General features: G+C 36.2%; 4 protein-coding genes across 9 annotated transcripts; 2 read left to right on the forward strand and 2 right to left on the reverse strand.

Moving 5' to 3' along the window:
• Window positions 1-73: 73 nt before the first annotated feature.
• LOC114878429 (thioredoxin-2-like) lies at window positions 74-2,355 on the reverse strand. The gene is made up of 4 exons (XM_029192249.2): window positions 2,030-2,355; window positions 623-739; window positions 432-545; window positions 74-360 (listed from the first exon to the last, which is right to left on the reverse strand). Exons 1-4 carry the CDS (start codon window positions 2,051-2,053, stop codon window positions 298-300), a joined length of 318 nt encoding a protein of 105 aa, XP_029048082.1. The 5' UTR covers window positions 2,054-2,355; the 3' UTR covers window positions 74-297.
• A 1,683-nt stretch (window positions 2,356-4,038) lies between these two features.
• Window positions 4,039-11,553, forward strand: LOC114878423 (neutral and basic amino acid transport protein rBAT-like). 5 transcript variants are annotated; one of them, XM_046285438.1, is made up of 8 exons: window positions 4,039-4,690; window positions 6,009-6,136; window positions 6,277-6,487; window positions 6,651-6,787; window positions 8,540-8,733; window positions 8,818-9,862; window positions 10,260-10,528; window positions 10,629-11,553. In XM_046285438.1, exons 2-8 carry the CDS (start codon window positions 6,011-6,013, stop codon window positions 10,852-10,854), a joined length of 2,208 nt encoding a protein of 735 aa, XP_046141394.1. In that variant the 5' UTR covers window positions 4,039-4,690; window positions 6,009-6,010; the 3' UTR covers window positions 10,855-11,553. The 5 variants fall into 5 exon arrangements, with proteins under 5 accessions (XP_046141394.1, XP_046141397.1, XP_029048070.1 ...); XM_046285441.1 differs by having other exon boundaries at window positions 8,552-8,733; XM_029192237.2 differs by having other exon boundaries at window positions 4,040-4,690; window positions 6,009-6,112.
• Window positions 11,554-12,004: 451 nt separating this feature from the next.
• Window positions 12,005-17,502, reverse strand: LOC114878422 (probable multidrug resistance-associated protein lethal(2)03659). 2 transcript variants are annotated; one of them, XM_029192236.2, is made up of 11 exons: window positions 17,291-17,502; window positions 16,957-17,208; window positions 16,338-16,593; window positions 16,070-16,244; window positions 15,836-15,992; window positions 15,563-15,765; window positions 14,143-15,472; window positions 13,832-14,046; window positions 12,690-13,768; window positions 12,478-12,585; window positions 12,005-12,401 (listed from the first exon to the last, which is right to left on the reverse strand). In XM_029192236.2, exons 1-11 carry the CDS (start codon window positions 17,362-17,364, stop codon window positions 12,369-12,371), a joined length of 3,882 nt encoding a protein of 1,293 aa, XP_029048069.1. In that variant the 5' UTR covers window positions 17,365-17,502; the 3' UTR covers window positions 12,005-12,368. The 2 variants fall into 2 exon arrangements, with proteins under 2 accessions (XP_029048069.1, XP_046141393.1); XM_046285437.1 differs by lacking the exon at window positions 17,291-17,502 and having other exon boundaries at window positions 17,012-17,105.
• A 2-nt stretch (window positions 17,503-17,504) lies between these two features.
• On the forward strand, window positions 17,505-23,503 carry LOC114878428. The gene is made up of 13 exons (XM_046285489.1): window positions 17,505-17,574; window positions 18,434-18,803; window positions 18,882-19,335; window positions 19,403-19,691; window positions 19,815-19,914; window positions 20,029-20,130; window positions 20,198-20,353; window positions 21,527-22,010; window positions 22,123-22,423; window positions 22,495-22,591; window positions 22,677-22,784; window positions 22,858-23,013; window positions 23,096-23,503. The coding sequence occupies exons 2-13, from the start codon at window positions 18,798-18,800 to the stop codon at window positions 23,144-23,146; spliced, it is 2,304 nt and encodes a 767-aa protein (XP_046141445.1). The 5' UTR covers window positions 17,505-17,574; window positions 18,434-18,797; the 3' UTR covers window positions 23,147-23,503.
• The last annotated feature ends 139 nt before the right edge of the window (window positions 23,504-23,642 follow it).

A 23,642-nucleotide genomic window follows, 5' to 3' on the forward strand; every position in this document is an offset into this window, starting at 1 on the left:
AAATATTAAAATATTTTTAAGAGTTTTATGTTAACAGTAAGGATATATAATTATTACATTGTACATACATATATATTTTTGTAAGCTGATTATATTTTATTTTGCAACAAAATTTGTATAATAAAAGTGGCAATGCATTATCAAAAAATTCTGTATCTCCTTATTAATTACTTTAAGAATGAAACACAATTTCATTTTTAATGATTATATGGCTTTTGCTAGTTGCTCTTATTGATTAATACTAATCAATAGACAAATCTGCTTAACAAAATTTTATTATCGAAATCAATTTTATATTCACTTATATTTTAGAATTGTGTCTTTAACTTTGTCATAGTTAGCACCGGCAAAGGACTCCACCTAAAAGAAATTTAACACCTTAGTAGTACTCAACTATAATTTTCTTTCTAGATAATTAAAAAGATACATACCACTTTGCCATTCTTGATAAAAACAAAGGTAGGCATACTGTTGATATCATAATCGGTAGCAATATCTTCACGGACATCGACGTCTACTTTCACAAAGATAACATCTTGCATTTCCTGTTAAACAGAAACATGCTTTAATGAAATATTTAATAGAAATTTAATCGAGTTTTTATTTAAATAAAGTAACTAACCTTTGATAATTCTTCTATTTTAGGTGCAATCATTTTGCACGGTCCACACCATGTTGCATAAAAGTCAATGACAATTAACTGGTCTCCTGCCTTTTCAATCTTACTCTTTAAATCCTCCTATAAAAATAGTTTGCAATTATTATACTATATGCTTAACTGTACTAGCTGTAAAAACTATATCAAATATATGTTGAACTATAGTAGAAACATATTTTATATTCTTTATAGGATCTTAAAATACATATTGCATGTAATAAATTTTCCATTAAAACGTTCTTGAAATACACCCATAATAACTGCTAAAAAAAGCAATTAATTTTGATAGGAGATAAAGGAGGAATGATATCATTTTATTTTATACAATTTTATACAATTTTAATATGTTGATACCGAGTATCATGTTAAAATGATTTAAAAACGAAAAAGATGTAAAACTAATCTCAGTGATCTATGATGATTTATACTCATCAGAGAATTGATCATTGTTGCGTTATATTGTTTCGGGCATAAAAACACATGTATCTATCATGGAAACACGCTTACATCGCATGTTTGAATAGAATGAATCATTCCAATGCCACGAACTACATTTAATACATAGTCCTTGTCACGATAGAACGAATGTATACATATATTTCTCGGAGGAGTTTTCATCTATTCCGCGCATGTTGGTTCTGATTGGTATAAGATAGATATAAATCGTTTACGATTGACGTAATGCTAGGCGAACGCCACGCTTGAAAATCCTCATCACATATTCTGTGGCGTACCAACCGGATAAACTAAAGCCGGTACACATGATTCAAAAGAAAACCTTTTTATTGCGGTATAAAGAAATTAGGATAATAACAGCATAAGGACCTAACCTAAATTCAGTAAACTTGTAGAAAAGAAACTGATCAATTAGCTAATCAGCGGATTAAGTTAAGTTAGGCTAGATTAATATCTCGATCACCGTTAGCCGACCGGCCAACCAGTCCAAAATTTATAATCATTGAAGTTAGTTAAGTTTGATTTTTAAGTGCACCCGTTATACGTAGTACGGTTGCCTGTCCCCGTGCTTTTGTTTATAAAAACAGGAGATAAGTGGCAATCGCATACTGTTGCATACGTTGCCAGAAACGTACATACACGTGTAGAGAAAATTCAATGCAATGGTGTCGACAATATTTTGTAATTACGTCTCTTGGAAACTTAAGAATCAATAATTTCAAGGTCAACCAGTTTTATCGAAAGTAGAATAAAAATCAAACGAATTGCACCATAATAGAATGTAACTCCGTTTTTCTCTATTACCGAAGTTAATTGGCGTGATTACTCAACACGTAAGAATTTCATACGCGTATTAGGTAAATATTTGGAGCATGCGTAGAAGAAACATGAAAATAAATATGTTTAGTTACTCACGACACTCTCAATCTCGACGACCATTTTTATTCTTTTGTAAGTAATGGGTTCTGAAGCTAAGCACAAGTAGCAGTGAACTGCTCGTTTCGATACTTGGTTAGTGACTGAGCGTGACTGAACGGCTGTGGTCAAAACCAGAACTTCAGAACTCGGAACCTCGATAGTTCCGTTCTTTTCTACCTTTCTCTCTCACTCGTTTTCTCTTTTAGATTTGCTTTCTTTTTTCTATATTTGTATTCTTAGGGTGGTGTCACGGTTAAACACGAACTGTGGCGAAGCAAAGCGAAGCGCGTACCGACAGTACCGACCATATTTTACTCGTAGTTCAACGAAAGACTTCCGAAGATCCGCGAACATCTCCGAATGGCGTAAATTCTGTTGCATGTGTGTAACTTCCTAGTAACTAATGCCGTAACGAGGAAGTGGATATGTTTACCAAGAAAATTCGATAGATATACATATATGTGTATATAGATTTGAAGTCGCACTATTGTATCGTGAAATAAACTACATATCCATACTCACCTCTTCTGTTAACTTTAACCGCAATACAGTTATTACTACACATGTTTTTTTCTGTATCAATGATAAGATATTACGCGGACTTTGTGTTCTAGCATTACAGAACAATGATATGTACAAATTAAGATTTTTTTAATATCTTTCATTTTGCAGTAAAAGTACATACATACTTACATATATTGGCTTGTATTATTGTGAATTGTAGGATATAAATCCATTAGTTGAAATAAAAAATATTACAGAACATTGGTTTAGGAAATACTTATATAATTATTAAATACTTTAAATAAACTGAGTAACCTTAGTTTTGAAACAATCTGGGTCAAAGCTATTGAGTATCATAAGATCGATCAACCTATGGCAAGAATACGTCATGTATGTATATTATTCACAGTAAGGTTCAATTTTATTGTACAAGGATAAAATTTACAGGAAAAAGAACGCCGAATGAAACACGTCGAAGTGATGACAAAAATTTATTTAAAATGTTGACTCATAAATAGCTGTAACGTTAGAGTGGCATCACGTAATATGTTTGATTAGAGCATGACGTTGTCATAAATGAATTGGGAACTAATTTTCAATGTTCGTATTAATATGATTCTTTTGTATTTACTTGTAATAATATCATATTAAAACCAATAGTTTTGAAAAATATTTTCGGTCATGTGAAACAGATGCTTATGTATGTACTTACATACATATATATATTCATGATGTAAGCCATGAATGACAACGCAGAAACCGACAATAATTGATATGTTGCAATCTAGTAAATGGTTTTTTTTTTAACGAATTGTTTAATTTACCTATATGTATTTTGTTATTATATAAAACGAAATTATTTTATTGTAAACTAATGTGCAATATTTTAACTATTTATTAGTTATTTAAATAAAGTATTTGACAGTAAAAGTAACTTATTGTCGAAGTCATTCTATGATGCATAGGTAAAGGAAATATTTTTTTATGAATCAGAAGGTAGGGAATTGAAATACCGTATCCGATAATAAAATATTAATGATAGGTTGACCCGAAAAGGGGTTGGGGTAGTTTCGAACCGATGATACACCACGAATGAGGTTTACGCTCAGACATTAATAAAAAATATAATCTAGGATTTAACGATGTTATCGATTGATAAGTAAGCGAGATAAGAAGAATACTCGAGGTTTCTTCGTATTGATTAAACATTATGTTTCCTTTCAAAAAAGACCGCCATACAATTAGACTATTAGCGACCTCTACGTGCCAAGTGCTGAACTATGCAGGCAAAGTTATCGGCTGGGTTAGTTACCATCAATCGGTAATGTCACGTGCAATACACCGACTACTATCGGTAATTTATCAACGAAAGTAAGTTAACATAACTACAGGGGCTATAGTAAAATGGATTCCCAGATAAACTTTATTCATATTATTATTATTATTATCATTATCATGAAATTTAATTAGTTTCGTAAAAGGTATTTTTCAGATATTACCTTAACATGTTCACTGTTTATCAGGCGATATTGCTGACTTGATCGCGAATGCTTAAACTTGAAACGTTGGGGCATAGAATAACCGACCCGTTTTGAATGAACAATCAATACGGTAATGGTTTTATCACAATTCTATCACGCGTTCGATCATTGTCATTAAAAACAATAGAATTTCTATACATGTCGAGTTTGTTGAGTGTTTAATCCCCGCAATTGGACACGACAAAATGTAAGTTACGATGACGAACGCGCAGGCTCGTGGAGGGCGCGAACGGTCTCGATCAGAGACGAGACAGAGTGAAACGGAACGGAGCGAAAGAGCGTTGCTAAATATAATACGTGAAGGCACGCGATTCTTGAACGGTTGGGGACCGCAGAGTGGTCATGAACATCCGAAAGCACAAACATCACCGTCGGTAGTGATCACGTTATATTTGTCGCAGAGATAGATACCTAATTTCCACTTAGAAAAACCAGGACATACCTAGAAAAAGGTGGTGAACGAAGAACAAAGCTCGCTTTGGCTTGACAGAAGAAACTCAGTTAATCGCGTGATTGTGCATGAGTGAAGATTTTTGGAGGACGGTGGTTCTATACGTATTTTAGATATCCTACCGATGTCGTCTCTGTCACGTGATAACCGGTTAAAATACAGGTAAATTCTACTTTCGAAGAAATCACAATTCTGCTTAATAGTAAATGATGTAATATCATCTGTCGTGTTGACCGATGAATCACGAGACTGATTATTAAAATTAGATATCGAAGAAATTATTATGAGAAATGATAATTTGTTAAAAACCTGATAAACTAGTTTCTTTTACACATGCATATATTTGTTTAACAATTTATACGTTCGTTAGTGACGAAATTAACTTGATCGCCGTTGTCGCGTGACTGTTTCCTTTTTATTTATTCTTAGAGCCTCGTGAATCGACCACGACCGTAGAAACGTAAATATTCATATTCTATTCCCGCGGTTAATTACATTCCATGATTTTATCAACCATTTCCGTGCTCCATATTTTTACACAATTTATTTGAAAACTTAAATATACTTATTTCGTTATCCCGAAGTACGCGTGATACATTGCAATAGATTGCGAGCATGGTCGAAGTTTCACCATAAATTGCGCACCTAATCTTTTGACCAGTGTACGTGTTTCTTTGTATAATTACTAACCGATACGATTATTTCCACGTCAACTAACCTGATTTACCTTAACTGATTATGTAATAGGAAGAATTGATTTTTCTTTTTTTTTTTTTTCCTCAAATGTACGACAGTGAAACAAAGACACGATCGAGGATCGTTTGGACAGCCCTTTTCGATTTAATGGACTAGGGGAGAAAATTGTTGGACGTTCGGCTCCTTTTATAGAAATTCTCGATCAATAGTCGCACAACTGTGTGCCAGTTCGTGTACAGTTGTACGTGTAAATACGACAACCGTGTTCGGATTGCGTTTCAACGTGTTTCAACGTATTATGCGACATATCTCGGTTCATAAGAATTTTTCAACCGACTACTACTCGTAGAATATCAAATTTCGTCACGGAATGTCCAGCTGCAATTTCATCCATTAATTTGCTGTCGCGCTAAAGTCGAACGAATATAAGAATGCCACGCGATGATTTTATTGTTTCCAATCAACTTATATATCATTGGCTTCAACTGGGTTCGATAATAAAAATTGACGCGTTGATAAAGTTGCGTCGGGTTAAAAAATATTAAAATAAATAAGAATATTCATGAGATTATAGAGGACAAATTTTTTCCAAGGTAACTAGACAATTGTTTTGTTATTTCTTTTCTGAGTTCCATATAATTAACAGCACAAATTTTTGATGGATGGTTAGCGATTAGTAACTAACGATTAGGGATACCCGGAAATTGAATTTCTGTGGTATATTAAAAAAAAAATGATGGCTCGAATTTGAAAAATAAAACAGCTGATTTTCTATGTTGAATAGAAATGAATATTCAGAAGCCCGAGGGTCTTTTATCGGTGGTTTTGCCTACTGAACTCGCCTCTTCGGTCAGTTCACGACAGCTGATTATAAATCAGGACCAACAGGTGTGTTCGAGACAAACAATACAAGTACCTACATATCTATCTATTATCCTTCGATTTTTCTCTTCTTTTGTTTCCTCGCATGCTATATTTTGCATCCCTAACAAGTTCTTGTAAATTTTTATATAAAAAATTAATCTTCTCTGTGTGTATGTAATTTTGAATAGGATGAAGAAGCATCGGATTGCCCGCTTTTGACCCCTAGCCCCCCTGGCGCGGAACCGAGCAGCGGCTTGGAATCTGGCGCGATTTTCGTTTCTCTGGAAGGAAATCCAGTCGAATCGATTCCACCGCCGACGCTCGAGAACATTAATAAAGAGGATGGACTTAACGAATTCATGAATATAGTGAACAGCTCGAGCAGAGTGCTAAACGATGGTACGTTTCATCCAACGTTTTAGCCTATTTCGCATAAGAAACTTACATCATCGTCCTCGTAGAGGTTTACGACCCTCCGGGTTATTAATCGTTTCGTCGGTTCATAACAATTGCAAAACTTAGCTTGAATTTTAATACGCGATCGCAAATTTGTTGTTCTTAGAACCTAGTTCTCGTGATCCGATGGTGGAATCGACTAGCAGCGGCAGCAGCAGCGACACAAATGGTCCCGTTTGTGCACAATTGTTGACGCAATTGAACACGGCCTATCAACATCTTGCTCCCGATGCTCAAGCACTGGTGAGCGAACTTGACAAAAATTCTCACCCTTTCTGATGCTAGAAAGTAATGAAACGAGTGTATAGCGACGGATGTTTGCATTTTCGTTAATAAACTTTGAAATTAGATCATCGGTGACCCAAATTCAGCTAATAACTAGATATAATTTTATTTTACTCGTTTCATTAAGTATATTACTGAGTACGTTTAATATAGCAAACGTAATATGTATGAAATTACTAATTGTTTTATTATCATTTAGTATTCTAATCCTTTCTGTCGAAAAATATTTGTCTCGTATAAAAGGATTTACTTAATGGTTTTATGTCGCATTTCATCTAATAAGAAAGAATGAACGTGATGAAACACGATGCGACGAGCCAGTGACGAATTAATTATATTACTGTGATACGTATCGATACGTGTATATTTTTTGATGAATAACACTTTGATCAAATGCTAACGAAAATTGAAATACTTTATGTAAATAATTAACTACCTTTATATGCAAAATATTTAACAAAAAATGATCGTTTAAAGCAACGTGTTGTTTGTTTTTGTTTGTTCGATAATACACGCTTTGTTTTGGCCACGGCCGATCACCTGTCCTACCTTTTTAAGTGTGTCAAGTTCAATTGCATCTGTGCTTTTATTTTTGATACTACAAGTCATCGTACACACTTCACACTCGGTATATCGATAGACGAACTCATCAGTCGAGTTCTTCATTGATGAAATGTAATTGTCATCAATCTTTTTTATTCTACCAATTACGTTCAATTTGTGCTGGTAATTCTCTTTGGACTTAACATCTCAAGAAATAACATATTCCTCTATATTTCGATGTATCTACCGAAGAAGTAAAAATAGAAAATCAAATATTACCTGTCGTTTCGTTATGTAATCGCTGCTTTAAACCGTAGACTAATATGCCGTTCTTCACGGTATCGATCGCTTCGTTTACTACAATAGATCATTTCCTACAACAGTAAAATTTCAATGATTCACCAGACGTTTCGATTTGGCTGAAACGTCTTTATGTAGGTATCATCATACCTAGATATTCCGCTGTCGTCTGTCCGTTGATTAATGGTCTGTAGTTCCATTTTGAAAAGTGATTTGCAAACACTCTAATCAGCATATTTTCATCTGCTTGGCAGAAACGAGGAATACCTTGCCAAACGTTGCGTGCCGTTTTTGCAATACATCAGATTGGTCATATCTTTTAACGGATTAACAAATACTATTGTAGATTGAATGTCTCTTCTATCAATATCTTTAATAATTAATGTATTTTATTGCAAACCTGTTCACATTAGCGGACATTGGTGGTACATTCATTTCACTCGGTTTGCTCTACAAGTTTTTCATTATTTCATCATTGTTTAGACACGGTTAAGACTATAGGTATATCATAGTTGCAATAACGTCTCACGTGCTGCAACTTCTGGCATGCATAACATCTTCCACGTTTTCTATCATAAGCGTCGTATATACAGAAGATTGTATTTAAATTCCTTTCTAACAGGTCTTATTTTGGTCCTATCGTATTATGTGTAAACATTTATAATTCCTTTTTTTTCCAATAAAGTAGCGGAGGTGGTGGTGGTGATGGTGATTAAAAATAACTAGACTAATATTACGTGAAAATTGTACATACCAGTTTCTTCGTGTTGCAGAAAATTGTGCGAAGCATCGTTCTTACCCATGTTCACTAATCTACCGCTTGCCGCTTTCCTAACATCCTTGTCAACTTAAACTGTAACTGTTTAGTTTTACAATCAGGAGAACGGAGGGAAACCACCGTTGGTTGGGATTCAACTGGTTGTGCCAAAGCCATCCAAGGATTATCGTTTCATGAAATGGAACTGGCCTCTGATACGAAAGACTTGCTTCTGGTCGTTGATGTCGGTACTAGCTGGATGTACGGCCCTCGTCATCGGTGTTATCGCTACGATGCCAAGAAAGTCTGTAATCAACAAACAGTTAACAAAATTAAAGCTTATCGTTTATAATTCCGAACGAAAATAATGTTGAACCGGTTCCAACAGGTGCGATCCAACGGTGCAATGGTGGCAGGGTAGCGTCTTCTACGAGATATTCCCAGCATCTTTCCAAGACTCGTCGAAAGGCGGTGACGGAATCGGCGATATTCGGGGGATCGCGATGCGTCTGGACTATTTAAAAGAATTAGGTATTCGAGGGATTCGTTTAAACTCCATCTTCCCAGCAGCGCATTATCCGGAGTACTACTCGAACATCGACAACCTGACAGACCTGAACGAACACCTGGGAACCTTGGACGACTTTGCTACGTTGGTTCGACAAGTTCATCGTCGAAACATGAGCCTCCTATTGGATCTACCTTTGTATCCCTTCGTGAAGACATTGGTCGAGGACGATGCGTCTGTTGGCAAGATAAACAAAACGGAGAAAGCAGTACGCTTTGAGCGCGAAAGAAGAGACGTTACCGATAATGATGACAGAGATGATGACGATCCGGTCCTGCAGGAAATCATACCGACGACGCCTTCCATGTCGGTTCAAGCGATCCGGGAGGCTCTATCCTCGATTCCACCTCCTTTAGACCAATCACAGCAGGAAGCTCTCTTCTCGAATCCTCTGAAAGCTGTAACAGAGAACTCGGTTACTATCGCGATCAGGACTTGGTTGCAAAGAGGAGTCGATGGGTTCTATTTGAAAGGACTGGAGCATTACGTGGACGAGGACTCGTTTGCGAGTAATCTGAAACATTGGAAGTCGATTTTAGGATCGGAAAGAATACTCATTTGTCACGTGGACGCATTGAACGCTGCCAAGTCTGTCGCTGCGAGGAACTCGATTTTGACCAGGATAGATCTGCTCGACGTTACGTTGCGCGTCGCGAATGGCACGAAACAGATTAAGAGACAAGTGGAGGATATTACCAGAGGTGTGCTGTTCGAGAAAGCTGGTTATCCTTGGGTACACTGGTCCATCGGAGGCGTGGACTCTGCAAGAATAGCCTCTACCATTAGCGTGAAGAATGCCACCATGGCTGCTACTTTGTTAGGGATGATGCTTCCGGGAACGCCGAGTATATTTTACGGAGACGAGGTATACAGCTGGAACACGTGAATCTATATGTATAATATTGTTAACGGCTGACGATACAATGGCACACGTTGGATCTTGAGTACCTACCACCGGAAGTACTGATTACTGTTTGCATTTACTCTAATTTACAGAATCAGTGGTTCAGGAAGGTGAGTCTAGAGCACGAGATAAGAAGAAAATATTGTTGTCTGAAATTATTTGGAAAGAAATTAGAGAAAATATAGCCATTTTGGCAATCGATTGATCATAGAATATTTTTTTCTTATTTTGTGATCTAGATTTACCTCTTCGAATATTACCAATTCTCAATTCTCTTGTGCCGACTATTTAACGACATGCTTTCATAAAGATTATTCATCTGTGATTAATAATTTTCAAGTTTCTTCTTTCTATTTAGATAGGTATCGTTGACTGCGAATGCGAGGATCACAAGGATCTTTCTCACGTCCATAATTTGGCTCCCATGTACTGGGAAAAGAACGACGGGTCTGATAATAAATTTGCGTCGATCGGCGTTACTGCATGGCTTCCGGAAGCCACGAAACCATTAGAGACAAGTCTGATGGGAACAATTGCCGAAATGGCGGATCTCCGATCTCAAACTACCCCGATTTACGTTAAAGCGGTGCTAAAGCAGAACCAGGTGCTGGCGAATTGTGATATTAGGTAATACATGTATATGGATAACGTCTTGGCTAATTTCGGATCACACACCCACGCACGTGACATGGAACGCGTTAATAATATTGTTAAATATTTGTTACAGATACGCGGACGACGAAATGATCGTAATAGAACGATGGTACCCACGCCGAAATTCCTACGTTTTTGTAGCGAATTTAGGGAACGAGACGCAAACAAAGGATTTATCGTTTCTTTATTATGGTGGCCATGTCGTGGTTGGTCCAACGTACAGATTGAATCGAGACGTCTACTTCAAAGAACTTATTATACCTCCAGGAGAGGCTTTCGTCATAAAGCTCGATAAATAAGGATCTAATACGAAATCGAAATCTATACGTAACACGATATCTATTCGTCTTTTTTAATTGATGTTTTCACGTAAATTTGTGATATTTCGTTTGGACCGAGATCCCGTTGACGTTGCGAACGTTGTACAACGAATATTGAAATGCAAAAGTTCCTATTTATTGCAAAAATCAAGTGAATCGAGTCACGGTTGGACAGAAGATGAATCAAAAAATCATTGTAAATCAAAATTTAGATTAACTTTTTAGTACTGTTAATGATATCGAAGAAGCACAACGAATGTTCGAGCATTTCACATTCCAAAAAGAAAAAAAAAAAAGTTACATAGATCGTTTTCACGTTCGTTTGTGTTCATCTTTGGCGATGAAATTTCTCGAATCAATCATTGCTCCACTATTTTGTACGTCCTAATTGTTTTGATAATAAAAGTAAAGATACTTGCGGCTCTATTAATTATTATTCTTAATCGTATTATAAACTTCGATTTGAACGTACAAGGAATTTTCTTTGTATCGTCGAAGAGTTTTTTTTTCAATCTCAGGTCGATTTGAAACTAATACAATATTTTTATAATATATTTTATCGCGTAAACTGTTCGCAACGTGTGTAATTTTCACTTCTTTTATATTGTAGCCAATTTCGTACCGAGCGAATAATGTTTTATCGATGCGTAAATTAAATGGTGCTTATGCGAAATCAAATATTTTTGTATTTTCATTCAATATTACCATGACTAGTCATTTATTTTTGCGTTGTCTATAGACGAAGTTGAAAACCACTGTCGTGTTTCTCGCTAGTACTCGCGTATGGCAATGTTTCGGTTATAAGGGGAATGTAAGGGAGTTTGGGTCAGAGAGGTTTTCTCGAGCAACACCGCGGAGCTACAATCGGAGTTCGTCAGTGACTCTCATGCTCTGAGGAAAGTCCCTGGACCTTTGGCAGAAAGTGCCGTAGCGCAAATCCGCTGCTAGCCTGCTGCCATCTTCTCGATAAAGAAAGGAAGCTTCGGCTGATCTTTTCGAGTTGGGCCGGTAGTGTATTGGTCAAAGCAAAGTAATGTGTCGAGACATGTTTTTCTCCTTTCCTCCTTCCTAGTCCTTTCGAGGGCTAGGAGGGAAGGCGTGAGAATTCTGTCCACCCAAACAGGGCTCATTACGAGGAAACTTCTCTTTCTTTTTATTTTTTACAGTACATCTTTCATAAATGCTTGTTGCTGTCGTATAATGCGTTGTGAAAGCATATTATTATTATTATCTTCTTCACTGTAGAGTCTCTTTTATTGAAATTATATATCTATCTGTTACAAATAATTATTACTATTCTTATCATAGTAGATTAATAATTATTTGTAATACCTTTGTAAGCACCGTACTTTCACGACAATTTGCATCCTCGAAGACAGGAATATTTAAGATAAACTATCTGCTTATTTCAAGATAGTAAAATATAAATTGGACGTAGAAAAAGACTTTGTTTAAATATCGTATACTTTTAAATTGCTAAAGTTTGACTATCATCAAGATGATACTTGGTTGTTTTTGTAGAAAGCCTGAAAAAAAAAAAAAAAAAATGAATACATGTTATCTTGATAAGCTTAGAATACAATATCTTCTTCGTTTACTCACGTTCTTTGCGATTTCGGATAAACTGTAGGCCATTGTAGTACCTGTTTGTTGCACCATTTTGTAAAAGTAACCTTTTCTTTGCAACAGAACGTAGGGATGATCGTATTCCTGCGACATTAATACAATAAAGAGATGAAGAAATATATATGCAGAATAAAGCACCGTTTCTCCGTTACTTACAAATAAAAGTGTAAAAGAATTTGTTGACTTACCACTAAATGACCTTGGTCCATCACAAGTATTTTATCGCTATCCATTATGGTATTTAATCTATGCGCTATAGTGAATACAGTACAATGCATAAACTTTTTCCTAACAGTCTTTTGAATCAAGGAATCAGTTTGTGGATCAACATTGGCAGTGGCTTCATCGAGAACCATTATTTTATTATTTCTAACGAGTGCTCTAACAAGGCATAGTAATTGACGTTGACCAACGCTAAAATTTGATCCCTCTTCGGCTACTTTACTATTTAAACCTGCTGCCATTTCTGAGATATTTTCCTTCAATTCTACTTCTTGCAGTGCCGCCCATAAATCGTTGTCAGAATATTCATCAAAGGGGTCTAGATTTCTTCGAAGACTACCACCAAACAAGACTGGTTCTTGCGGTATAATACTGATTTTTGAACGGAAATCGTGCAACGCAACTCTATCTGTAGGTATATCGTCGACAATGATCTCTCCTTCTATGTACGCCAGACGAAAGAGAGCACTGATCAAAGAAGTTTTTCCAGCCCCGGTTCTTCCAACGACACCGACTTTCTCTTTGGCTTTCACCACAAAGTTTATACCTTTTAACACGTATGGACTCTTAGGTCCATACTTTAATTTCACATTCTTGAACTCTACCAAGCCCTGATTAGGCCAATCGTTTGGAGGCTTTTTATCCGGTGTGCTGTCTAAGAAGGGTTCTTCTTCCAGATTACTATACTCTAAGACTCTTTCAATGGAAGTCATATGATTTTCTAATTCGGCGGTCTGTCTCATACCCCATTGCAAAATTCCAGTGATCGCGGTAATCTGTGTAATTACCAAACCGATATTACCAGCAACAGCGAGATCATCGAACAATAGAAATATCACTGTGATCAGTCCTACGTAGATCAGACAGAACCACTCTATGTAGAGACCGAAAGCTCGCGAGATGGATATAAATATGAACCAAGTGGACGTGTGAAGGTCCTGATGATTGTCGAAATCTGCAGTCACTATCTTCTCAGCTTTGAACGCTCTGATCGTCGTCAGACCTTGGAGAGTTGCACCGACGTGATCGAATACCGGTGAACGTGCTGAAAAATATTATCGAACGCTTTTATAAACACATACGTAACGTGTATATTAAGTTTACTTACTTGTACCCTCCATACGTTTAACCGAACGACTAGTTGAAATATAAATGACCCGCATGTAGTAGAAAAGTAGTATAACGACGAATGTTGGTATTAGCAACCATACGCTGACAGTACCAACGATCACTATTGTTCCAATAAAAGTTAAGAACATGATTGTAACGTCGAACATGGTAAAAGGCAGCTTTTTATCAATGACACCGATGTCTTTGGAAAATCTGAATACGAAAACAGAAGAATCGATGTGAATATAAATCTGTTGTCAGCCCCACTTACGAGCCTGACAGACGATCCCGAGACGAATACCACCTTACCTGTTTAATATACGACCAGCAGGATTTGTGTTGTAAAAGTACATAGCAGCACGAACTATGCTGCGGAACATTTCTGCGTGTAAGTTTTTCGAAGCACGCATGCAAACCCCATAGTAGGTGAACGTCTGGAACATGTAGACGAGGACGACGCCCATGGTTAAACCGCTCCATAAATAAATAATTCCATCGCGAGATAGCGAGCCGTTCCATTGAAAAGTCCTCGTTCCGTTCTCGGTTTTAAACCAGGAAGCTGCTTCCGTGTTTACCCAGAAGGCAAGCAAGTAATCGCTACCGCTTGCCATTATTTGGCTCGCAATAAATAGATTGACCATCAGAACGAGTAAGCAGAGATTTCGGCTTGCTTTCCAGTACGATAGAAAAACTGTGCTCGAAATTCTACCGACAGTTCTCGTTTCAGCCACTTCGACAGGCTCTTCGTCTGACACAGCTGGTTCCTCCTCTTTCTTCGTCTCTTCTTCGACGATTGTTTGCCTCTCGTCGCTTATAACTTCAGGTTCTTTGCTCTTTTTATTCTCTTCCACTTCTTTAAAGATCTTCATAAAGTCTAGGCTCATTCTTTGAAGCTCCTCGAAGCTACCCTTTGCTTGTATAGAACCGTTATTCATTACGATGATCTGATCAGCAGATTTTAAGTACTGTATTTGATGAGTGACTAGAATTCGAGTTTTGTCTCGAAGGAAACCGAATATGCATTCGTCCACGATGCGACTACCGACGTGCGAGTCAACTGCCGACAGAGGATCATCGAAAAGATAAATATCAGCATCGGCATAAACAGCACGAGCCAAATTGATTCTAGCTCGTTGACCACCACTTAAATTTATCCCCCTTTCGCCGACCATCGTTCTGTCCTTATGCGTGAACGAATCTATGTCGGTTCTTAATTGACAGACATTGATCACTTGGTTGTAACGCTTCTCGTTCATCGGTTCACCGAAGAGAATGTTTTGCCGGATGGAGGAGGCGAAGAGCCATGGCCTTTGGTCGGCGAATCTAATCTTACCGTAGCTTTCTAGGATACCCTCGTGTAATGGTAACTCACCGAGTATCGCTTGCAATAGACTACTCTTTCCGGAACCAATCTGACCGATTACCGCTACGAAGCTACCTGCTCGTATCGTTAAATCAACATTTTGCAAGGTATAGTCTCTGGTCTCGTCCCATCTGGCAGTTACGTTTTTCAAGTAAACGGGCAGAGATTGTGTGGCTACTTGATTCTGTACCTTTGGCGGAGCAGCTATTTCAGGATGCATCATGAATTTCTCTAGACGCCTGATGGACACCATTGCTTCTGCTAATTGATGAACACCTGTGTGCATTTAAATATAGATACGTTTAAGTAATTGGTTAATTAAAACTTGGTTTGATCGCGATGGTAGAATAATATGTATATGTATACTTAGAGCAAATCCAACAGTCATAGAACTTCGTAAAATGGTATAAAACGCTGTTGTCATAAATACTTTCTCGGCATCGATGGTGTTACCGGTTAAAACGTACGTTAATATTGTAATAAATAAGCTGACTCGAGGAACGTAGATATCAAACGTTAAACCCAATTGTTCGACGATCGAGTATTTCTTTATCACGTCCACTTCTTTCCTAAAAAAAAGTACTCGATTAATAAAAAGAAGAAAAGTTCCATTAAAGTAGATTTCAATATCTCTCTTACCGTCTAGCCTTTTCGACAAGAAGAGAATACGGTACCTCCCAGACGTACATCTTGATTATTTCTACACCAGCTATTATTTGATTCATCAATCTTAATCTATTGTCAGTCTTCTGAGCCGATACAAGAGTTAAACGTGATACCTTTTTCCCAAAGTACACTAGAAAATGATAGTATAATATAATATGTAGTAATTTAAGATACGATAAAAAGGAAAGATTTATTTTTTATACTAACATTGCAATGGTATACATAATAAAAACGTCGTCATTCCAGTAATAGCACCGAGGCCTATTTCACGATATATTAGATAGGATATTAGTAAAACTTGCAGTGGACCAATCCATAAATAATGAATACTAAAAACGAAATAATCGAGACGATTAACATCGTTGCTCAGGAAATTGACCATCTGAAAGAGTAAGAAAGAAAAAATGGAATAAAATCTAAACGGGTGGTGAACTCTTTCTACGATTTCAATGATTAATTTCGCTTTCTTTTTTACCTGTCCAGCAGACGTTTCATTCTCAAGAACGGCATTGGATAATTTTAATATCTTTCTGTAGATCAAGGTACAACAAGCCACCCTAACTTTCATTCCTACGTGCATCAAGTTTTGTAGGGACCAATGTAAAATCACAGCATCTAGCAAAGGCAGTAGAGAAAAAGCTGCAGCATAATAGTATACATCACTGGTCCAGTCTTTTCTATTTCCAGAAAAGTAGCGGAGTAATTTGGCAAGAAGGAATGGATTTACGATCCTGAAATATGTATAATATAATTTCAGTAATTACTTATTTCTTAGTTTTACACATGCATTTCTTTTTTCAATACAAATCCCTAACTCGTAAGTTTAGAGTTTCCTGTTTTTTTTTTTTTTTTTTTTTTTTTTTACGATGAAAGGATTTTGCAGAATCCGTCGTCACTCGCACTGCTCAAAATAATTAAAAATTACCATTTCATACGATTCGACGATGATATAAAGTTTAGGATATAAGATATAAAGTTTCAAGTTTGAAAAATGATAATAATAATGAATTAAACGGTGTTGAAATAATTGTGAACAGCGAGCGCACCGGGTGTGATAGCATTAAATTGTTGTTTGCGTGTGTTTGTTACTGTACCGTATGCCGAATTCTAGAACAAATAGCGCTACTCCAGTGTTCATGACAGCTTTACCGAAGCATTTGTAGAGTACCCTAAATAAGCTCGGTTTAGGGCTGTCCTTTCTTTTTTCGTGTCGTTTCACTTCGATCTCCCAATTTTTCACGATACGTTGACCCAGGTAACTACTCTTGTCCTCTTTCAATGGTGAATACAAATCTTCTTCTTTCAATTCCTTTTTGTAGCCGACAATGAACAACTTAAGGACCCACCTGTTAGTTTAAGGGCCGAAGGGGAGAAAAAAAGATATAAATAAAAGATAAACAGATAAGAAATTTAATTAATAATTATTACCAGAATGTAAGAATAGATAATGGGTTGGCATTTTCACGCGGATTCTTCACTTCTTTTTTTTCACTTTTATCCATTTTAGTCGAAACAATTCTTTTTGCTCATCTCACTTTCGGAATCTCTATTTATCTCATTTCCTATAATCAAAAAGATGAGAATTATTACGTAACAGTACTAACTTAATTTCCTCTTTGTTCCTCGAATGTTCCTGCTCGTTAATGCTATCTCTGATTTCATACATGACGCGACGATATCGGAGATGCTGAAAGCACCCACCAAGATGTAATGTAAGTACATGTATCGTAATATCGTAATATCGCGTAAATGTGAGAACTAGCGTACATAATGATATGAAACGCGTTTGTTTACCCTATCATCAAGTCTCTTATCAAAGACGATATTGTTTAAAGAGCAACTATAGCGAAGTGAAAAAGGAACAACAATGTAGTAAATTAAAATTTCATAAGCGTATGACACGAATCAAATATTCCATCGTTACCAACATTACATATATTATTGCCATGAAATTTCATGTTTTCTATTTTAGTTAGGTTTTCTTAACGATGCTTCTTGTATTCTAGTAATTTTCTTTTAAATAAATTGAAAATTGAAAGATTTCAACAAACGTTTGACAAACAAAGCGCGAGAGAAACCTCCTTCTGGAACTCCTCTAGTAGAGATAATTTTTTCTTGTCCTCAATTTTCGACACCAGCTTCTCTTTCGAAAAAAGGGTAAGCCTCGTATAATATTTTCACGCGACACGCAGAAGATTGCAATGTCGCGGAAAAATTATTCCATCATTGCGATTTATCTAAGCTCATGTGTCAGAGAGGAAATTTATGAGCACCTTGAAGAATGCAAATGGTACGTACGAAATCGTGCCGAAATAGCTTACATTTCCGCGTAGAGGATTTATCTTTATCATCGATCTGTACCCCACGAAAACGATGACACAGATATTTTTACCTGGTTTAACGATCTTTACATTTTCAAATGTGTACATTTACCTATACGTTGCGACGCGACGCGCCATCCCAGCGTTAAACGCGACCCAAACAATTCAATCACACGATCAATTTAATCTTTGATCGCTTTGAATTTGCTGCTTCGAAGCACGCAAGACCTTGATGAATCCATTTTTCCAGTTTGTTGATCGTCAACAGGAAAAAACTTTTTCTCAAGTAAATTACCAAGGACAGACTCCAGCACTGTTAATTGTTTTATCAAGAAGAAAAAGAACACTCCCTCTTCGAATAATTCCAACGTTCAAGTTTCTATCTGTAGGATAGGATCCTAGTAAGAAAAAATATTGCGTCGTCGAACTTGAGAAAATAATTATTAGAAAGCAATTAGAGCGAATTACCTAGGGAACGGTGGTCGTAGAGTAATAATTGGTTGGAACTACATCATCGCTAGGCGAGAACTTTCGAAAGAAATTACAGTTTTATTGATCTCACTTATGAAACGCGGACTGTCAGAAAGAATAGACATAGAAGAGCAAGAGTCGTGATGAATGTAAGATGCGATTTAGTATTGTTTATAAAAATAAAATAAAATAAAATAAAATAAAATAAAATAAACATCTTGTTACAGGATAAAAAAGTTGAAATAAAAGACGTGTTGCTTTTAAACGAACGGGTCTTTTCGATATGCGATGCCTGGCCACTGAGCAATTCTTACAAAAAGTTGGTCATGTATTTGTCCTATCTGTCCGTTCATTTGGTCATTATGAATATGGATCTGTACGATGTGATGGGCGAATTGGAACTCATGGTGGAGAATATAGTAGACAACACGATCGCTACGACAACTTATTTTATGCTCTTCCTCTTTCGATTCAGTAAATTGCTCAAGAACGTGATCACCACTACGAAAGATGAACTGTCGCGGAATGAATTTCGAAACAACGAAGAGATGCAATTGTATTTGTCCTACAATAATATTTCTGACAATTTCGGCAGATACGCGGTGACTACGACCGCTGTAATAGCCGTAATGTGGTACATTACACCTATGTTGGAATTATTAAAAGCTACCTCGTTGTCAGGTATTTTCTTTCTCGTTTATCGTGAAATGTTAAAAATTCACTAACGCACCAATTTATCTTTTTGTAGAAAAAGATAATAGTTCAAAGATTTACCGGTTACCGTTTCGAATTCATTCTTGGCTCGATTACGAAGACAATTTACAAAATTACATTCTCATGTACGTGTACCAAATGCCTCTGACGCTTATAGCATTATTACATATAAGCAGCATTAGTTTGTTACTCAGTTTAGTGTTGCACGTGTGCGGAAAATTTTCAATTTTGTCATATCGCATACAAAACATAACTGAAGATGCGACGGATTCTTTTCAACGTAGGGTTAAAGAGATGGTGGATAGACACGTGGAGCTAATATTGTGAGTATACCTTCTCTTATTTACTAATTAATAATAAATTAACATGTTAGTTAGTACAATAGTTGCTTTTAACGTGGTCAGGTAAATGGTGGGTAAAATTAAACCCTTTTTATACATATGTAGGAGGGCAAATTCTCTGAATTCAGCGCTTCAAATATTTCTTGCGATAGAACTCACGCAAACGAGCATTAGAATGGCTGTTCTAATGTACACGATTCTACTGGTAGGTTTTCATTATATTGTAATTAACGTTTAATCTTAAACTTGCAAAAAGAGCTTCCGACCCACTAAATTTACATCCATTCAGATTGATATCTATATTTTGCTCTTCTTGCAGAGTGACGACATCGTGGACATTTTCACGTATGGTTTATACGTGACGATAGTCACTTTGATGCTGTATCTGTACTCGTACATAGGTGAACGATTAGAGTACGAGGTAACAAGCTTTTGTACGTAATAATTATCCAATTAATTAATTCCTTAATTCCATTCCATTAATTTAGTCTCGAAAAGTAAACGACGCATTCTACGACGCTGACTGGCTGAAACTGTCGATTCGTAATCAAAAATTTTTACTCTATTGTATGTCTAATGGACGTAAAACGTTGCATCTTACGGCTGGTAAATTTTACAGTTTTTCGCTGCCTGGTTTCATCCAAGTGGGTATATACATATAAGTCATACAATTTAAGATAAAGAAATAGGAAAAATAATATTATCGAACATTGTTTGTCGCAACAGATTATGAAAACTTGCTTCGGATACGTTTCTTTATTACGAGCTCTGATCTGATCTGTGCAAATAAAGGTACATACATAATTAACACATACAACAGGGCAGAAGAGAAATTTTCCTGTTCCCCAAGTGATATAAGCGAGAACCTGTTATATGGATATATTTTACGAAATTTCTAAGACATCGAGAAAACACTATCTATTGTATACTCTATCTATCAAAATATGCCACCTTTGCTATGCAACAAACTTATAGTTAAATATATTACAGTATAAAATATGGAAGCTATTTTCTTACGAATCGCAATTCCTCCCAGCAGAATTATTCGGTCCAGATTTCATTACCAATCACTAGCACTCGCGTTATCTGAATCACCCTTTCCAAGATTGATATAAGAAAAAAAATAAAAGAGTGAAAACATCTTTCATCGATTATTTGAATGTTTGCTAATACATATCATACAAAAGGAATAAATAGACCAAGAAGAAATAAACTACGAGAGAATCTCTACTTAAAGTGCAATTGTATACATATTTTATACACTGGGGGGGGGATAAATGTTCGCGGCATTGTTCGCGAAATAACAGTCCTAAGATAATCATTGATTGCGAGTGTAATGGTTGTATAATAGAATCAATTTTCATACGAAATGACAGTTTATAGATTGTTCTATCAATGAAACTGACAACAGGCGGAATCGTCGCGTTGCCTCGTCGCGTCAGATCGTAACGGATAATCGGATAACACCATGAGCGTAAGCTTTTCGTTTACAATTTACAATTTACAACACCCGCATAAATTTCGGCTGTCTAGTAACATATAATATAGAATAATGGTAACGTGTTTGAATAAAATAAGCGATAAGGGCTGGGTCACAGTGAAAACAAAGGAGAAGATAAAACAAACGTTTGACGGTTGAAAGAATTTTGTCACCTTTCAGTTCTTTTAGATATAGCTAATGTCCGATACAAGGGGAACTCCCTCTAATATAATATATGGGACCGAGACGATAGCTCGTTGGAAATTTCTAATCGACAGAAACAAGAATGAGCATAGATTTTAGAAGAGAGTCAGACCAAGCCCGAAGCTACAGGTAGGTAGAAGCCCGTGTATACAATAATCGAAGACTGTTACAGGAGAAGGATGGAGTTCGAGACGTGCTCGTTCTAAACGAAAGGGTCTATTCGATGTGCGATGTTTGGCCATTCAGCAATACCTACAAGAAATTCGTCATATCTGTGTCCTATCTTTCCGTTCACTTGGTCGCCATGAATTTGAACCTCTACGACGTGATAGGAGATTTGACAGAAACAGTTAAGAACATAACAGACAGCGCGATCATGACGACAACCTTCCTCATGATATTTCAAATTCGATTCAGCAAATTGCTCAGGAAGGTGCTTATAATAGTAAAAGAGGAACTAGCGAATGGTGATTTTGAAAATGTCAATGAACTTGACTTGTATCTATCTTACAATAGAATATCCTATAATTTTGGAAAATACGCGATTAGAGGAAGCTTTACCACCTGGTTAGGGTGGTATACAGGTCCTCTGTTACATGTGCTGCTATCGGGTTCAGGTATATCGTTAATAATCTCTATAATAATAACAACAACAACACCAACAATTACACTGATTTGCATCGCGAAAGAGTTAACATTAACATTGATATACGTATGTATGTATGATAGTTACAGGAAAAAGCAACGATTCAGTATCTTACGAGCTACCCTTTGCTGCTCGTGCTTTTATCGATTATGAAGACAACTTTCAGAATTACCTGATTATGTTCGTGTATCAATTACCTATAATGTTTGTCGCACTAATGCATATAAACACTGTTAGTTTGATTTTTACTTTGGTCCTGCACGTGTGTGGGAAATTTTCAATTCTGTCGCATCGTATTCAAAATATTCAAGTGGATTCACTTACGGTCAATCAATTTCGCAATAGAATTAAAGAGTTGGTGAATACGCATCTAAAACTGATCGCGTAAGTAATCATTTTACTTATCTAGTTTTTATCTATCTAGCTTTTGTACCTAATTAATTACTCAATTTCAGGATGGCAAAAATGATCAATGCAGCACTTGATACTATTCTTTTGATAGAGCTGGTACAAACGAGTATAAGGTTGGGCGTACTCGTCTATATGTTGTCGGTGGGAGGTTTTGGTCAACAAATCCTACGCACACGTTGCTGTGCATCAATTATAACCATTACAAATAGGTAATTATGTTTTTCAGACTGAGATGGGAAATTTAGTGAATACTCTCAGGTGCACGTTATACATTTCTGCGGTCACTGGTATTCTTTATTTGTATTCGTTCATAGGCGAATGCATGGCGCAGGAGGTAAGTTGAGTATCAATAGTTTCGTAAAAATGGTATACGTACAATCTATGCGAATGAATAAAATTTTGTTTAGTCAAAGAAAGTGAACGAAGCGTACTATGATTCCAACTGGTTGAAATTATCAACAAAAGATCAAAAAATATTGTTGCTTTGTATGATCGCCGGGCGAAGAACGATGTACATAAGTGTTGGCAAAGTTTACGAGTTCTCCTTATTCGGTTTTATCGGCGTGAGTAAATAGTACACACAATTACGATTTCAATCACGATAATTCAATAATGTCAATTTCATATTTTTTCTACCTTTGATAGATCATGAAAACCTCGTTCGGATTTGTTTCCCTCTTACAAGCTGTGATTTAATTCAAAAGATAAGCATTTCAACCGAAATGTTTATGTTACATGTAGTTTCATGTTATATTTTATGGATTGTTTGTTTAAAATAAATATATAATGGACTGATTACGTTTCCTCTCTCGCTAAAAAAAAACAATCGATTAATCTATAGATAAATCGCAAAGAGAAGCTGTCGAAAGCATTTTTTACAAATTACTAATCGACACTGTGCTCGAGGCGATCGCTTAGTTAACTGATACTCTTTACTGAAAATATTCATTAAAACTCTGTCAATTGTGTAACGTTTCTATAGAAATGATTGCAATTCAACCCAAAAATTTTTATTCTATTGTATGTCTAATAAATGTAAAACGTTGCATGTTACGGATGGTCAATTTTACACCTTTTCGCTGTCCGGTTTTATCCAAGTGGGTATATAAATCATACAATTTAAGATAAAGAAATAGAGAAAATAATATCATCGAATATTGTTTGTCGCAACAGATTATGAAAACTTGCTTCG

Source organism: Osmia bicornis, chromosome 4 (assembly GCF_907164935.1).
Source record: "Osmia bicornis bicornis chromosome 4, iOsmBic2.1, whole genome shotgun sequence".
NCBI classification, from domain to species: domain Eukaryota; kingdom Metazoa; phylum Arthropoda; class Insecta; order Hymenoptera; family Megachilidae; genus Osmia; species Osmia bicornis.